This window comes from Heterocephalus glaber, unplaced genomic scaffold, assembly GCF_053883595.1.
Source record: "Heterocephalus glaber isolate CG9 unplaced genomic scaffold, H.glaber_assembly_v1.0 deba00000122, whole genome shotgun sequence".
Classification (NCBI taxonomy): domain Eukaryota; kingdom Metazoa; phylum Chordata; class Mammalia; order Rodentia; family Bathyergidae; genus Heterocephalus; species Heterocephalus glaber.
Genome location: NW_028258138.1, coordinates 84,202,948 through 84,218,745, shown reverse-complemented (window position 1 = coordinate 84,218,745; position 15,798 = coordinate 84,202,948). Strand labels below are relative to the sequence as shown.

The following is a 15,798-nucleotide window of genomic DNA, read 5'->3' as shown; positions in this document are numbered from 1 at the left end:
CTTTTAAATTATAATGCCATAAACCTGCAATAAGGCTCAGAAAAACAGTCTTTTGAAAAGTTCAACTTGTTGCTTTTGCTACCTTTTTGCTGCCATGCACTTTTTCTCCTCTGGAAGGCCCATCTGCCACACCACCCTCCCTTGGAGCCAGCCTATTAACGTCTGAAACCTCCACAAACTGTAAGCCAAATAAACCTTTCCCCCTTGGAGAGGGAGAGGGAGAGGGAGAGGGAGGGGAGAGGGAGGGGGGAGGGGAGGGGAGGGGAGGGGAGGGGAGGGGAGGGGAGGGGAGAGTTGAGTTGAGTTTGGTAAGACTGAAAAGTCTCAGGGCCGGGGATTTAGCTCAGTGGCACGGTGCCTGCCTCATGAGCACAAGGTCCTGAGTTCGATCCCCAGTACCAAAAAAAAAAAAAAAAACTGAAAAGTTAAAAAAAAATTTATTGGAAAAATATTTAAAAGGTATTATGCCTGTAATGAAACCTGAAACTAAAAACCAAAACAACCTTATGAGGCCCAGTAATTTATCCTTAAAGCCAATTTTGTTTTTCTACCCTATTTTAAAAAACAATGTGCAACAGGTACCTGGTTCAAACTTCACTAGGAGGAAGAGAAGTGGGAACTTTTTCCCTGGCACCGGGGACCTTGCGCTTGCCTGCCACTGAGCTAAATCCCAGGCTGAGAAGAACCTTTAACAGCTACCAGCCACATTACACCTTTTGAAATATCACTTTACTAGCAACTAACTGAAGCTGACTTAAAGATAACAAAAGTGATCACGGACCACTGGGACACAAGAATAAAGCTAAGCAAGGAAAAGCTGATAATAGGACTATAAGGATACAACTACAGAATAAGTCTCAAGTAAGGTTATTTTTATTTTTTTATTTTTCTAGTACCAGGGATCGAACTCAGGTCCTTGTGCTTGCAAGGCAGGCGGCGGAACCACTGAGCTAAATCCCCGGCCACGTAAGGTTATTTTTTAAAGGACCAGATAACTACACTGCAGACAGATGATTTACAACTTAAACAATTACAGCTTCTAATTCTACATCCCAAATAATTCCCAAATCTATTCACTTCTTACTAGCTCTCTGCCAAACCCTTATTCATGCTACGATTTTATCTCGTTCCTGGTTGTATCAGAGTTCTAACTAAATACCTTCCAGAACATTCTTCTAAACCTACCATAACGATGATTTTACTGACTATGGTACTGGGGATTGACTGAACTCGGGGGCTTTGCACAGAGCTACATCTCCAGGCTATTTTTTATTTCAAGACAGGGTTCCAATAACTCATTGAATTGCCCTGTCTAGGCTCTAACTTGCAATCTTCCTTCCTCAGCCTGCCAGAGTGCTGGGATCAGAGGCCTGCACCACCAGGCTCGGCCGTGATCATCTGAAAAGTCTGGTATAATCTTATCTTGAACCACCCTGGGTTAGGTTACTCTCCCACTCACTGGGTTCTGGGCTCCCTGAAAAGCTTTTCGCCTCAAAAGCTTCACTCCCTAAAATGCTCTTCCCCAACTTTTTCCTAATTTTTCCTTACTCCTCCAGGAAGATCCCACAGCCCACCCAGAGGAACCTGGGAACTTTGGCAGACAGACAAGAGCATGTGACTCCTTTAGAAGAGTGTGCTTCAAGGCAGGGGTTTTCCTCAGGAGGAAGAACATAACTTCAATTCCCAACAGACACTGCCCACATTCCGTCTCTTCATTTTGAACCAACATTAGAAAACAAAGGACATCCTCCAAGGCATGACTTGGGTGAGCTCCTATGTGCACACTTCTGTCCATTCTTTGCAGCACACCTCACACCCTCCCCCACCACAGCCTCCCCCACTCCAGCTCCAAGTGATGTCTTTTTTCTGAGCAAGAACGTAATCCAGTGAGACATTCTAAACATCAGGTCCTGACCACACGCAGTTACATTTGCTCATAGCTGAGAAGACAGGTATCCTTTGGTTTTTGGTTTTTTTTTTTTGGTACCAGGGATCAAACTTGGGACCTTGAACTTGTGAAGCAGGCAGTGGAGCCACTGAGCTAAATCCCCGGCCCAATCCTTTGGTTTTGCAACAAGAGCATTTTAGTAGACTGTAGGAGGTTCTCCGTGACTAATATTAAAATTTGATTTGTATGACAAAAACAGTCCTGCTGAAATCATGAAAGCCAGATTACTTGGAGCCAGACTCCCCAGTGAAATGGCACAGCACCCTAGCTGATCCCAAGGGCTTTCTCTTTCTCTCTATCTGTAAGACCAGGCAGCCAGCAGTCTCTACTTAAATATGGCCATGTGCTGCTGCAATGTTTATTACATCACTTCGCTGGTAAGACAGAATATGAACAGTAACAAGTGGTGTACTAACAGTTCTCACACTACATGTTCATCTATAATCACTTAAATATGCCAAGATGGCAGCAGAACACTTACTGCAACAGCCTACTCGAAAAACCTAGACACCTCTAGAAGACAAAATGATGGACATACAAATAGTTATTCCCATCACAAACCAAACAACACACATTCAAAGAGAGACTAGTCCACAGATCAACCGAAGAAACCGCACAGCGAAGTGTATCACAGGGGTTACCCACACGTAACTCAGGAGGTAAACTGTGAACACAAACCCTGTACTATTAACAGCCACAGGACCTAGAAAAAACTGCTCCACCTCCACAAACCCGTGTTTCACCTCACGTAAAATGGAGGTGCATGTAATACATTTCTCATAACCTAAGATCCCCTTGAAAATATTGCGTACTGTCAAACATTACTAAAACCAGGATGAGTCTGACGACTGACAGAAAAAGAAACTGGGCAGCCAAGAAGCAAAGCTGTCACCTGGGGCAGGCCCACCCAGCAGGAAGACTCCAGTACCCCTGATCACACATGCCATGGGGCTGTCACTCAGGCGCACTAGCAGCACGCTCGCCTCGGCTTCGACTTCACTCAAGCTCTCACTACCCTAAAGACACCACTCTGGTGCAGCACTGGAATGCAAGCTTACTGTGTTCAGAGAACAGCATCAGTCCCACGCAGTAAAAATCAGCTGAAATTACTCATTCTCACAAACTGGACCATAATATTTTTAAAGGTAGTAGAAGTGAGAAAAGCTAGTGTGACCAATTCACTGAGCCAAAAATCTAAATGTCAGCTGGCTTTCAAGCAAAGCTATTTAATTTTCAGGTACATGCAATTTAATTTAAAAAATGTTCAAGTTTAACCAAATAGGAACCACCAGTGACCTCAGTTTCTCTTTTTGTCCTCTCTTCTATAGTGCTGGGGACTGAACCACAGCCTCCCGTGCACTGAGCATGCACTCTACCACTAGGCCACATCCCAGGTTTGGACCCAGTTTTCTCTGATAAATTCTGCAGTTGCAAAGGTGCTGAAGATATCGAGGGGTCAGTTATAAAAGCATTCCATCAACGTGATGACACCCACTGCGCATGGCCAAAAGTAATTCAGAAAAATCTGAAGACTTTGATTATGAGAAGGCTTTGATTATGATGCTGAAGAAGATGGGGAATGGGTAATATCTGCTATCAATTAGTTAGAAAAAGAGAACAGAGAAAAAGTTTTTTCTTCTCCTAAGTTAAAAAAACAATCATAGAGCGCCTGCCTTGTAAGTGCAAGGTCCCAAATTCGATCCCCAGTACCAAAAAAACAAAAAAACCAAACAATCAGAGAGAAGATTCAATGAGACTAAACATTTACAACAGTGCCTAGCACAAAGTGTTCAATAAACTGTTATTATTCATCAATTTTTTAAAAGAAACATTAAATCAATAAATCACAACTATTCTTTACTATCTTATAAGCATTGACCCAAACATAGTGGCTTAAACTACAGTAAAAATATTTCTTGGGCTTTAAATTTCCCAATTAAAAATATTTACAGCAACAGTTCAGGTCAGTATAAAGCAAAGCTTGTCTGAAGCTGCCATTCGCCAATATTGTATGTCATCATCTAAAAAGTAACCCTTGGAGTGGTTTTGTACACTATTTCTTAGTTCTGCAAGGCAACATTTTTGTATCATTCTAACACAGATACTAAAAATTCAATTTATAAAATGACAGTAACTTCATATAGATGTATATGCTGGATTTAAATAAATCACAAACTGGTAAAACATGGGACAAACTGGGTAAACAGACCAATTTTCTGTGAACCGCAGGGGTCTATTTAACCCACTGGAGCTCAGCAGCAGACGTCCCTCCCTGCCCCGCCCCACCCTACAGCTGGACATAACCTCAACCCTGCCCAAGCAAGCCCAGCCTCTCCTGATACTTCCAGGCCTTCCGAAGTAACTGAAGTATCTGAATTGGCAGCTTTTACTGTACACATGCAACTGGCTTTTCTAACCTGGAGTTTCTGAAGAATTGGACAATGGAGCAGAAGCTTCAGCTAAGGCAGCTAATGTAGCTAATACTGACGTAGAGGAGTTTCCAAACTGGACAGCAGACACACCCGTTTCATCTGTAAGGAAAGAAAAAGCAGGAATTTTTAACAAACTTAATCCAATACATAGTTCTCACGTTGTATTCTACTTTACTCAACTCTTAAACAAAGCCTGGATAGCATTACTTTTCCAAAGTGTGCAGTACACTTTGTAGCATCACCTTTCTTTAGAGCGCATTGGAAAGAATTTTGCCAATATGAAAGATAGCAAGGTGGCTGATGGAATCTTACCCTGATTCTCCAAAAGTCCTTTCTTAAAAGGAGGAGTTCCTACTACTGCACCAAATCCCAACAGCTATCCTACATGCATCTCAATACCTGTTGCCTTGGATGAATTTTCTGAAGATACCAGACCTGTTAGGTTCACCACCCCTCCAGGTCCGATGATGAACTGTGGTGTCGCGGCGTGTATCGTCACAGTGTCGGGGCTCTCTGGGTTGGTGTTGATTTGGTTCTGCATAGCAATCTAGGGCAACAGCACCACAGGGTTTTCAGAATTATAACCAGAACATGTGGCAGATCCTCAAGGTGGCACAAATAAACACAGAAAGGAGCAGTCTTTAAGAAGGACCACACAATACAAATGAAAACATAAGTTTATGGGCTGCATGCAGTGGGAGAATATAGTTATGAATTTATAAGCCAAGATGCCATGCTGAGTGAAGCAGCAAAACCCTGTTAGAGAAGAAATGGGGATCTGAAAGGCTTTTACAGATCACAGAAAAGCTCAACACTGGAAGATAATCTGCTCTATAGCTACAGAAACTATTTAAATTATTTCCCCTGCTACCTTTGGCAATATATAACACTACAGAGCACGGCCTCCCTAATAAAATTGCTCTCTATCCTCAACTCCAACCCTCAGACTGCACTCCTACATATTAAAAAATAAGAAAGGGCATGGGAAAATTCATTTTCCTGAGCATAAAATATACATAACCCATGGAAATTCAATAAAGTCAGATAATCTTAGAGAAGAGAGTTCTACAAAGATAGGCGAGAAGAGGCAGTAAGATAATTTATATCAATGTCCTCTAGTTGAAGAAAAGATAAGTAATGCTAGTTCAAGCACAAGTAACTATGCACACATACAAATTTTTTAGGGGCTGATGAAAACTAAATCAGAATGACAATGACTATATCACTCACTCAAAGGACCTTATTTTGGTCGCTAAAAAAAATTTTTTTTATTTTTATAAACTAATTTATAATGCGTTGAAAACCCATATGGTATCCAAATATGCAACAAAAATAAAAAAACAAAGATGTCGCGAAAGGGAATTCAGAAACTTAAAACAGAGAACATACTCACCTTATCTAATCTGTTACATGAAGACTGTGGTCTTAGAATCAGGAAAATGAACAGTAATAAAGAGGAAGTGGAAGAGATAAAGGACTGTCTAATATAACTGAGTCCAAAATGAAAAGCTATAAGCTTTAAATCATCTATGAAATAGAAAACTGTCTATTTACAGCTTCCTTTGTTTCCTTAAATTAAAAGCCAAGTTACCTGTAATATCTCTGCTAAATCTTCATTTCCATTGTCTATTGAAATATCAAATGCAGTTTTACAAAATTTACTTTGCGTGTGTACATCAGCACCATATTTGATTAAAAGTTCCACCACTTCTTGATGATTGTGTTCTGTGGCCCAATGTAGAGCTGTCATCTTTAACATATCCTTTGCATTGACGTCAGCACCATGCTACAAAAATATTTTTTAAAATAAGATAACTGCATAATGCTAATACATGAAATATAAAGAACTCCTGACATGGAAATACTAGTTGCTATGCTTTAAAGCAAGAACAAATAACACAATAAACTCTTTTGTGTGTGTTAAATACATTTCAGCAATTATCACTTGTTGCTAAATCATTTTTCTATCATGCTAATTTCCCCAACTACTTTCCTTTTAATTTCTTGAAATAAGGAAAAAAATTTTTTTCAATTACTAAACTTCTGGCAATTTTTTTTTCAGTGACTAAGAATGGTGTAAGAAGTAAAAGACAACTATGAACACTCCTCCAAAACTGTCTAATGCTGTAAGGGAGATGATCCCCTAATTTCTCATTTATCTAAAAATATCCTTTGTTTTCAAAATCAGCACAACATAAAAAAGATACACTGTTCAACCTGAAACCCAGTAGACACATGTGGCTATGAAGCACTTGAATGTAGCCAGGCAGATAAAGATGTGCTGTATGTATAACACTGGAATTCAAAGACAATACAAAAAAATAGAATGTGAGCTATCTCATCAATAATTTATATTGCTTTCATATCGACATGAAAATGTTTTGGATATACTAGGGTAAATATAACATTAAAGTTAATTTTTACTTCTTCAGAGTAGCTAAAGAATATCCAGAATTACATGCGATTTGCACTGGCGGCTTGCACTGTGTTTCCTTGGCACAGGTTCACCTAGAGGTCAGGAAGAAAGGGTCAAGAACAGTGTCTATCACTGTTTCAGAAATCTCTCCATCCCTTTGGCATCTGGATGGTTGACGATAAATCCCCATTTATATCACCCATTAATTTGTCAATCACCCAAGTCTTACGTTTTCTTCCATGAGGATTTCTAGGACAAAGCTGAGATCCTCACCCAGCGGACTGTCTTTCCTTCCTCAAGGAAGGCCTTTTCCCCTCACCAAAGAAAACTCTGCAGCAATTTTAATCTGCTGGCTTATGCACCAAAGAATGAGATACCATAGATAAAACTGGATGTAGACATTCAATAAAACTAGCTCTCTTCTTCTTATAAAGCCATGAAGTCTTAGTGGGTCTGAGCAGAGAACACGAACCTTAAGCAAGACCTCTACGATGCTGGCGTGGCCCTCGGAGGCCGCCATGTGCAAGGGCGTCCGGTCCACTTTGGTTCTGGCATCCCTGCTCACGCCGGCTCGGAGCAGCACCTCTGTGGTGGAGTAGTGGCCATACTGCGCTGCCAGGTGCAGTGGAGATGTTCCCAGCTGACACAGGAAACACATGGAGGGAGCAACACGCTCATTTACAGCCGCGCCTAAGACCCTTCCCCTTCCACCACTGTGGTCTCTTTTATAGTTTCTTTTTACATAGTATATAGTAAGTAACTAGAAACTCAGAAGAAATTGCTTGCTTGAAGCTTATTTTATCTTCTTTGCAGGAGCCCTCAAGAATTTCCATTACTGTACTTGGTGAGGAAGAAAAGCCATACTTCCTCTAATTTGAATTTTCTTCATTATTTTTACCAAAATTAATTTCTCATTAAGCAAAATTAATTTTATTAAGAATTAGAGATGATCAGGGCTTGAAAAATTTTTCTGAGTACTGGGATGTTTTATTTATGACGATCATACAAAATTTGCTATTATTTCACCTACAAAATTCATCTAAAGTACATGTAACTGTACATTTTACATTAAGTGGATCGCAACTGCCCTCCAGGACTTTAAAAATACAACCTGTGATCTTTTATAAAGGGGTTCAGAGTTGTTTTTGAAGGGAAAACTATAGTGCATCGCCAGGGTGTCCGGACAGAACCAGGACAGCTCAGTTCTGAAACTGGTCCAGTGGGGCCCAGCCAGTAGGCGGATGTCCACGACACACAGAGGAAGAAAGAGCTGTTAACAGAGAGGCAGGGCTCTGCACCCGGGTACGCAGAGCCAGGTGCTGGCTACCATGTGTACTTAGAGGTGCAGAAAAGCCTCCATCTCTGACCACCAAGTCCCTGACCTTCCAAGGAGCAAAAGTGTTTCACTGGAACACCAAATGTGCCAAGACTGGCATGCTGACAGGGGCAGCCAAGCGTCTCAGCACTCTGCTCTCAGGACACACTGCTCTAAGGACTTCCCATGCTAAGCCCACGTCACCTCTTCGGAGCACAGCAGTACTGCAGCCCTGGCTTGAGAGTCAGAGAGCCAAGGCACAAAGCCACTAACCGGCCTCCAGTCACACAAGGGGGTTGTAACACCAAGCTGGGCATGCACTCCTCAGGCATAGTAAAATTGAAACCCCTGACCTCGGGAATGCTTAATACCATTAAAAACTATATATATACTTTTAAAGGAAAGCCATTCTAGCAGATCAAAAGAAATTTCTCAACATTCCTTCTTCTCCACACTTGGTCCTATTTCCCTATAGCTAGCCCTTTCTACACCCTTCAAGTCTTTGTTTGTTATTTTTTTGAGTCTGGTTTTTTGTTTTTTTTTTTGTACTGGGGATCGAACTTGGGACCTTGCGCTTATGAGGCAGGCGCCAGAACCACTGAGCTAAATCCTGTTCGTTATTTTTTTGTTTTATTTTGGATAGAGGGTGGGTGTTGCTATACTGCCCAGGATGGCCTCAAACTTGTGATCGTCCTGCCTCAGCCTGCCAAGCAGCTGGGAATAACAGGCTTACCCACCACGGCCAGCTTATACTGAAGTTCTAATTTTAACCAAGTACTCAACAGTACATTTAGCAACCAGGTGTTTTTCTCCTGTGCTACTGGGGTCCACTCTGGTTGTTCTGATATATACACTTGCACATAATATGTAGTTTAAAGAAAAGGCAACTATCTGTGACAATGTCACTACAGCCTAGAAATAAAACACTACCAAGAAATTAAAAGCTTACCTCACACGTCACTCCCTAAATATAAACCCCTCCCTCGGCTCCAGGGGTAAATACTACTCAGATTTCTGTGACAAGCACTGCTTCCTTTTTCTGTGTATCACTAACATCCCCAAATGATATATTTTGGGCTGGCCCATTTGAACCTTTGAGACAGGATCTCAGGCTAGTCTCAAACTCTCAGCAATCCTCCTGCCTCAGCCTCCTTGATCCTGGGACACAGGCACCACACCTGGCTCTGGACCTTCTTTAAAGAGAATTCTACTGCCTGTGTTTTCTTGGTGACTTCTATTGGTTTTCTTCTGCTTAACATTATGCTCATGAGAATGATTCATGTTAATCACTGTCAATGCCATTCACTAATTTTCTCAGCTCTACAATATTCCATTCAACCAATAAACATCTGGGTTGTTTCCAGTTTCGTTATTATTAATAATGCTGCTGGAATGTACTTTAAAATAACACAAAAAAAGAAGTGGAGTTACAGGAGAAACAAGATTCATCATGATTTGACGACTTCTGAAGTTGGTTGAAGGGTATGCAAGGCTTGATGTTTGAAACTTCCCATAATCAAAAAAAACCAAATGGTTTTATTTGACATTAAAAAAAATAAAAGAACAGAGACAAATGAATGAAGAAGAATTTAAAAATCTGGAAGTTTCAACTGTTAGCAGGGGGAGGGTTAATCCTCACTTTCCACATTCACTTGCCCCTGGAATTAGTTGTTTTTCCTTCTTACAACTGTGTTCCAGTGACCAAGAATTCATTCCCATTCCTTTCTTCCTCTTGAACAATTGCACAACAGTTTTACAACTATTAAGCAAAACACGTTCTCTTTTTAACAGTGTAACTCTCATCTTTATCTGTTACTTTCTGAATTATAAATTCTACCTGTGCTATTTATAAGGCTTTTACATTAAACCCCAAGCAGCTACATCTTATATTCATTCTATCCCATCTTATAGTCATCCCATCCTATAAAGTCTAAAAGAAAAAATTTTGTGGACAATATTTGGATAAGGTTGTCAAATATAAGAAAATGTTCTGAACCATTCATTTTAAGAGTTATACTTCTAAAAGAGAAAACAAATTCATAAAATTATTTATAAACATAGTGCTAACTAAATTTTTATCTGAAAAAACTCAAAAATGAAAAGGGAAAAAAAAAAAAAGAAACCACAACATGACGGTCATTCTTTACCCAGTCTGTAGTAAAAGGAGCTCCATTTGCCATCAAAATACGGACTTCATCGTCTTGACCTGCACGCGCCGCTTCTAAAAGCTTCTTCCCCAAATCTACCAGGGACATCTAAACAGAGCAGATGAGAAGATGAACATCAACATCTCCATTCACACACTACAACGTGACTTTTCCCTTCTTGTCTTTATTAATAATAAAGTCATTCTCTTCTTTTTTTGCTACCAGGGATCGAACTCTGGACCTTGCACTTAGGAGGAAGGCCGTGGCACCACTGAGCTAAATCCCAGCCTCGTTTAAATCCACTCTTAATTATCTCTTTAACCAATCAAAAGAAACAGACTGACAGAATGGATTAAGAAGCAAAATCCAGCAATATGCTGTATACAAGAAACACACCTAACTCAAAAGGAAATCCACAGGCTGAAAGTAAAAGGATAGAAAACAGTTCTCCATGCAACAGGAACCTATAAAAAAGCAAGGGTGGGGCCAGGGATTTAGCTCAGTGGTTCTGGCGCCGGCCTCATAAGCACAAGGACCTGAGTTCGATCCCCGGTACCAAAAAAAAAAGCAGGGGTAGCAATCTTATTTGCAGACAAAGTAGATTTCAAACCAAAACTAATTAAGAGAGACAAAGATAGTCACTACATCCTTGTGAAGGGAACAATCCAAGAGGAAAAGATGACAATCCTAAATATATATGCACCAAATACGAATGCCCCCACCTATACAAAACAAATATTAATGGGCATGAAAAACCAAATAACCATTAATACAATTGTAGTGGGGGACCTCAATACCCCATTATCACAATTAGACAGATGATTTAGACAAAAAATTAAAAACGAACTTTTAGAACTGAACCAAGCTATTGAACAAATGGATTTAATAGATGTTTACAGAGTGTTCCACCCCACAAAATCAGAATACACATTCTTTTCAGCCACACACAGGTCATTCTCCAAAATAGACCACATGCTTGCTCACAGGACATGTCTAAGTAAATGTAAAAGAACTGAAGTTATCCCCTGTATATTATCAGACCACAGTGTTACTCCAATAAAATTGGAGGTCAATAACATAAGAAACCACAAAACTCCCACAAACACATGGAAACTGAGTAACAGCCTCCTGAACAACCAACGGGTCACAGAGGAAATTAAAGAAGAAATTAGACAGTTTCTACAAGAAAATGATAATGCCAGTACAACATACAGGAATCTAGGGGACACAATGAAAGCAGTTCTATGCGGGAAATTCATAGCAGTGAATGTCCATATTAGGAAAACAGAGAAAACTCAGATAAATAACCTAATGCAGAATGTCAAGCTCCTAGAAAAAGAGCATAACTAACCCAAAGCTCGTACTAGAGAGGAAATTATAAAGATCAGAGCAGAAATCAATGCAATGGAGACTAAGAGAACGATACAAAACATCAATGAATCAAAGAGTTGGTTTTTCGAAGGAATAAATAAAATCAATAAACCTTTAGCCAACCTTATCAAAAAAAGGAAAGAAAAGGCTCAAATCCATGCAATTAAGAACAAAAAAGGTGAAGTCAACAAGAGACCCAGCAGAAATCCAGAGGATCATCAATACCTACGCTGAGAACCTGTACTCTAATAAAATGGAAAACACAGAAGAAATGGACAGATTCCTAGATATATACAAATTACCAAAGTTAAACGAAGATATAGAAATTCTAAACACCCCAATTACAATGAGTGAAATTGAAAACGTAATAAAAAATTTACCAACAAAGAAAAGCCCAGGTCCTGATGGCTTCACTGCTGAATTCTACAAGACATTTAAAGAAGAACTATCACCATTACTCTTTAAACTCATCAAGGAAATTGAAAAGGAAGTAAGGCTTCCAAATTCGTTCCCTGAAGCAAGTGTTACTTTGATTCCAAAACCAGGGAAAGACCCAACCCAAAAAGAGAACTACAGACCAATCTCCATAATGAACATAGATGCAAAAATCCTCAACAAGATACTGGCAAACAGAATACAGAGGGTCATCAAGAAGAGCATACATTCTGACCGAGTCAGATTTATCTCAGGGATGCAAGGATGTCTCAACATTCGTAAATCAATAAACATAATACACTATATTAACAGAGTCAAGGACAAAAACCATACGATCATCTCAATAGATACAGAGAAGGCATTTGACAAAATCCAACACCCATTCATAATAAAAACGCTACAGAAAACTGGAATAGAAGGTCTTTATTTCAACCTGATTAAGGCTATTTATGAAAAACCAACAGCCAACATCATACTAAATGGTCAAAAACTGAAAACTTTCATGCTAAAATCAGGAACAAGACAAGGATGCCCACTATCACCACTCCTGTTCAATATAGTTCTGGAAACATTAGCCACAGCAATTAGAAAACAGAAAGAAATAAAAGGAATAAAGATAGGAAAGGAAGAAGTTAAACTGTCATTATTTGCTGATGATAATACTTTACATAGAAGACCCAAAAAACTCTACCAAAAGACTTCTAGACTTAATTGACAGATTCAGTAGAGTAGCTGGATATAAGGTCAACACTCAAAAAACAACAACCTTCTTATACACAAATAGCAGACTCACTGAGAGAGAAATTAGGGAAACAATTCCTTTTACAATAGCATCCAAAAAAATGAAATATCTAGGAATCAATCTAACAAAGGAAGTAAAAGACCTCTACACTGAAAACTACAGCACCTTGAAAAAGGAGATCGAGGAGGATGTAAGAAAATGGAAAGACATCCCTTGTTCCTGGGTAGGAAGAATCAATATAGTCAAAATGGTCATACTTTTAAAACTTCTATATAGATTTAATGCAATGCCGATTGAAATTCCAACAATATACTTCACAGAACTAGAGAAAACAATCCAAAAATTCATTTGGAACCAGAAGAGAACTAGAATACCCCATGGCTGGCGGTATCACAATACCCAACTTGAAACTATATTACAAAGCTACTGTGATAAAAACAGCATGGTACTGGCAAAGAAACACACCCGAGGATCAGCAGAATAGATTAGAAGATGCAGAAACAACTTCAGACATACTCAGCCACCTCATCTTTGACAAAGGAGCCTACCATCCTCATTGGAGGAAAGACAGCCTGTTTAATAAATGGTGTTGGAAAAACTGGATTTCAACCTGTCAGAGATTAAAACTAGACCCATACCTATCACCATGCACTAAACTAAGATCGAAGTGGATTAAAGATCTAAATGTTAAGACAGAAACACTAAACTTGCTGGAAGATAAGTTAGGTAGAACTCTTGAAGACATTGGCATAGGAAAAGACTTTATGAACAAAACCTCAGTAGCACGGGAACTAGCAGAAAGAATCAACAACTGGGATCTCATCTTATTAAAAAGCTTCTGCACTGCAAGAGAAACCACCAACAGAGCTAACAGACAACCTACAATGTGGGAAAAAATTTTTAGCAGCTGTAACTCAAAGGGCTACTATCAAGAATATATAAAGAAAAAAAAAAGAATATATAAAGAACTGAAAAAAATCAGACCCCCTCCCCAAATTCAAAGACCCAATTCAAAAATGGGCATCTGAAATGAACAGACATTTCTCACACAAAGAAATAAAAGCAGCAAACAAACATATGAAAAAATGTTCAACATCACTGGTCATTCGAGGGATGCAGATGAAAACAACACTGAGATTCCACCTCATCCCAGAAAGAATGGCTGCTATCAAGAAATCAACCAATAACAAATGCTGGTGGGGTTGTGGGGAGAAAGGAACCCTTCTCCATTGCTGGTGGGAGTGCACACTGGTGCAACCACTGTGGAAATCGGTAAGGAGATACCTCAAAGAACTAGGGCTGGAGGTCGCATTTGACCCAGCTATTCCCCTGCTAGGTATTTTCCCAAAAAGAATTAAAAGGGGAAGGGGAAGTGGGAAGGGTAGGGAAAAGGAAAGAAGGGAACGGAATTAGTATGAGAAAATGAAAAAATGGAAACAAAGTCTTTGTAAATGGGGAGGGATGGAGGGGTTGAAGAGAGGGCAGGGGAAGGGGGAAAAAATAAGAACCAAGAGAGATTACATAAAGGTGCAAATTTCCAATGATGAATATTATCATATTGTACACCTAAAATGTACCAATAAAATTAATTTAAAAAATAAATAATAGATCGGCTTTAGGTCAAGTTAACCAATTTAACAAAACTTAGAGGCATGTTCAAGCCTACAAGTCCCATACATGATCGTACCTTTGAGGATCTATTCTAAAACAAACATAAATAAACTGAAACAGATTCATCAGTGGATTAGATATGTCTATATACACATTAGTCATTTTTATAATGTTAATCGAATCATAGAAAAATGATTAAAGTGTGCAATCTAATAGAACAAGACATAATTTAGTTGAGGCTATGTAACATCAAAAATATGTCATATTAAGTGAATAGATATAAAATTAATCTCTGAATGTCAAAACATGCATATAAGGAACAAAATATTAACAAACATTAGGATCGGATGATTATGGGAAACTTTCCCATGTTACAGAGCATCTATAATCAGATCGCACTGCCTTCCTAACTTAAAAGGTTGTCTTTTTTAAAGGGACAAATTACACAACCGTCAAGCAACTCCATAAAGATGATAAGTTATATACTCCTGCCTCACTATACAGAAAGAGTGAAAAAAATTTGAGCACTGAAATAAAATGAAGCAGTTGACCAAATCGAATTCTCCATCTGTCTTAATTTTTCAAAATATATCATATTTCAGCACCTAGGGCACTTCAGTTACTCGGACCCTAAACCCCCAACAATGCAGCTGCGCAGCAGATTAAGGCAGCTGGAAGTAGGAATCAGTGGTTCTTAAAGGAGGCTGCGCTGCCCCTTGTGGGCCTTTTGTGTATTTATGGAGGCATTTCAAGGATTAAAGGTAGGGAAGAAGCTCTACTACAGTCCGCTCGAGTATCTATGGAGCTTAACAAATTTTATTCTACACTGCTTCACTTCTATTTCTCCTTTATATTTACAAGCAAGATATAATTTTATGAAATTATGCAAGTAGGAAATATTAGCTATGATTTTCCCTCCAAGTTGACAGAATGAGCAATATATCATAAGAAGTACCAAAGGATCTAACAGGATTGGTAATCAATGAAAGAAACTACACATGATATCAACCAAGACCAAAACTAAAGATGCTCTAACTTTTTAAGACAATTGCTAAAATTTTAACAAAAAACATCAAAACACAGCAACCATTTGATTCTCACTGAAAGGGACCGGATACGTCACAGTGGAGAATTCCAAGGCTGCAGGGACTCGGTTTTTGCGTTGCGACCACAACTGACCTGGAGCCTCACAGCACCAGTCCAGGCTGCTCACCTGCTGTCTACATAATTAATCCTCACAGATAAAGTGCTAGACTTAAACAGCATTATTTAAAGGGTCAGTGATCTTTTAAAATGTTGCTTATTTCAGTGGTTCTGCCGCCTGCCTCGCAAGCGCAAGGTCCTGAGTTCGATCCCCAGTACCAAAAAAAAAAAATGGTGC

The 15,798-nt window shown here is 39.3% G+C and overlaps 1 protein-coding gene across 16 annotated transcripts in view; it reads right to left on the bottom strand.

Moving 5' to 3' along the window:
• The window catches only part of Gabpb1 (GA binding protein transcription factor subunit beta 1), a 53,862-nt gene that overhangs the window by 13,577 nt on the left and 24,487 nt on the right, over window positions 1–15,798 (bottom strand). For 10 of the 16 annotated variants that reach the window (XM_087180870.1, XM_021261309.2, XM_087180829.1 and 7 more), the window contains 5 exons: window positions 10,259–10,366; window positions 7,269–7,436; window positions 5,972–6,166; window positions 4,780–4,927; window positions 4,366–4,479 (listed from right to left, as the gene is read on the bottom strand). In XM_087180870.1, the coding sequence (XP_087036996.1) occupies window positions 4,366–4,479; window positions 4,780–4,927; window positions 5,972–6,166; window positions 7,269–7,436; window positions 10,259–10,366 (733 nt within the window). The remainder of the gene's footprint in view (window positions 1–4,365; window positions 4,480–4,779; window positions 4,928–5,971; window positions 6,167–7,268; window positions 7,437–10,258; window positions 10,367–15,798) is intronic. The other 6 variants (XM_087180857.1, XM_087180850.1, XM_087180866.1 and 3 more) reach the window with 1 other exon arrangement.